This window comes from Buceros rhinoceros, unplaced genomic scaffold, assembly GCF_000710305.1.
Source record: "Buceros rhinoceros silvestris isolate BGI_N320 unplaced genomic scaffold, ASM71030v1 scaffold42541, whole genome shotgun sequence".
Taxonomy (NCBI): Eukaryota; Metazoa; Chordata; class Aves; order Bucerotiformes; family Bucerotidae; genus Buceros; species Buceros rhinoceros.
The window spans coordinates 1-1,943 of record NW_010395591.1 but is presented as its reverse complement, the minus strand read 5'-3'; the positions used below and the strand labels follow the sequence as shown (position 1 = coordinate 1,943).

At 57.2% G+C, this 1,943-nt stretch overlaps 1 protein-coding gene across 1 annotated transcript; it reads right to left on the bottom strand.

The window, feature by feature from the left end:
- Positions 1–498: 498 nt before the first annotated feature.
- On the bottom strand, positions 499–1,646 carry LOC104501736 (solute carrier family 22 member 13-like; the record flags this gene model as incomplete). The annotated part of the gene is made up of 3 exons (XM_010145593.1): positions 499–708; positions 865–973; positions 1,432–1,646. Coding segments are annotated over 3 exons (534 nt in total), but the record flags the coding sequence as incomplete, so codon positions are not given.
- Positions 1,647–1,943: the final 297 nt, after the last annotated feature.

Here is a 1,943-nt window from a genome sequence, read left to right as displayed (position 1 = left end):
TACCACTCTACTGGCTATGCTTTATGTCTGTAAAACACGACAGGGATGGTTCCACGGGTACCAGCTGGCGAGGGACTGGGGAACACGTCGGGAGGACTCGCGCAGCCAGGCACGACAGGCTGGGCTTGGGGAAGAGTTCCAAAGACGGGGTGACCTGGCTCTCCTCTCCCTCTGAGCACGAGCATTCTGGGGCCCAGCTGAAAGCCCGGTCTCCAGCCAGCAACGCCTCACAGGCCTGCTTTAAGAAAGACTGGATCAGCCCCGACCTTTAGTACATGCCTGTCTATTCACAACTTGCTCGCTGAGATTCCGTGGCTGTCCTTCTCCAAGTCTACTCCATCCTCTGTGGAGTCTCTCTCTGGTCTTCTGCTGCTGAAGACAAGAAAGAAAAGGAAGAGATGATATTTCTTGCACCCCGGTTTCTGATGTATTTCTCTTTGCCTTAAATTTGCACCTTGAGATCGGTTTTGCCTTAAATTCGGAGCTCCAGGTACCCACCTCGGCTGAGGGGCAGGCACCCCCGTGTCATCTGCCAGGTCGGTGCCGCGGGTCTCGGGCAGCAGGAAGCAGAGCAGCCCCACCAACACGGGGGCACTCCCGAAGATGGCCATGGGGATGGCCCGGCTGTACTGTTCCAGGAGGAGAATCAGAGGCGCCAAGATCCCCGCCAACCGCGCCAACATCGAGCACAGCCCCACACCGGTCTGCCTGGGGGAGTGAGGAGCAGTGGGCGGCTCAGCGTCCCCCAGGCCACCGTGGGCCTGAGTGTGCCCATGGGTCAGGCCCATGGGGACAACCGGGCTCTTGACCCATCACTGCCATCAGCCATGGTAGAGGGAAGATCCAACTTGTGTGGAACCTCACCTGATGACTGTGGGGAAGAGCTCTGCGGAGTAGACGTAGGAGGTGGAGAAGGAGGCTGAGGCTGTGAACTTGCCAATGACAGCCAGGACGGTGGTCACCACAGGCTGGTCTGAGAGAAGGAGGAGAGACCACCACTGTGGGATGATGGAGGGCCCAGCACTGCTCAAGGATGGATGCTGGGGGATGCATGGCGACCACTGTGTCACCTGCAGGGAGCCGTCAGCTCTGAACAGTGCCTGAACGTGGTCAGTGCAGCAGCTCTGCATCCATCATCTCACTCCTCACATCACATATTGATTTTCCCAGAGAACAACACTGGTAACAGGTGGTCTGCTGGGCTCAGCTCTACCCTCTCCTATCACAATCAGCAAGCAAAAGCTTATCGATCAGAACGAGTCTTGCAGCGTTAGCCAAGTCTCTTGTGGCCATGGCACAAAGGTGAGCACAACCCCTGGGAGATGTGAGCCTGGTTGGGAGGAAAGGACCTGCACCAGCAAGGGAAAGGTCGGGTCTCTATGCCTCCCTGTCGCAGAGGTTGTCCTCTCAGGGTGGGAAGAGGTTGTTCACCTTCGGGGATTCCAGTGATGATCAGGCACACTAGCCCACTCAGCAGCAGGAGAACAGCCTGCGTTTTCTTCCTCCCGAACCACTGCAGCAAGAAGATACAAGCCGCACGGCCTGGGATTTCCACGGCTCCAAAGGCGAGCTGCGTCAGGTAGATGTCCAGACCGAACCCTGCCACGTTCAGGCTCAGCCCGTAATAGACAAGGCTGTTCGTAAACCTGCAAGTCAGACAGGGTGGCACTGAGCGTACCGGCTGGCCAGGAGCACGTACAGTACTGGTCTCCAGTGACAACATTCCGACCAAGCCGAAGGATTTCTGAGGGCACATCAGATCAGAAGGACCCCACAGCACTGCCAGCGCTGCCACGGCTCGAACCTTTCCCACCAAGCACAGAACATCTCGAACAGCCGGGAACAGAAACACCCACCAGCAGGACCCGAACACCACAAGGCGAATTTGCAGTTACCACTAAGCATCAATCCTTTCTTTTCTTCACGTCGAAGTTTGGACCGAG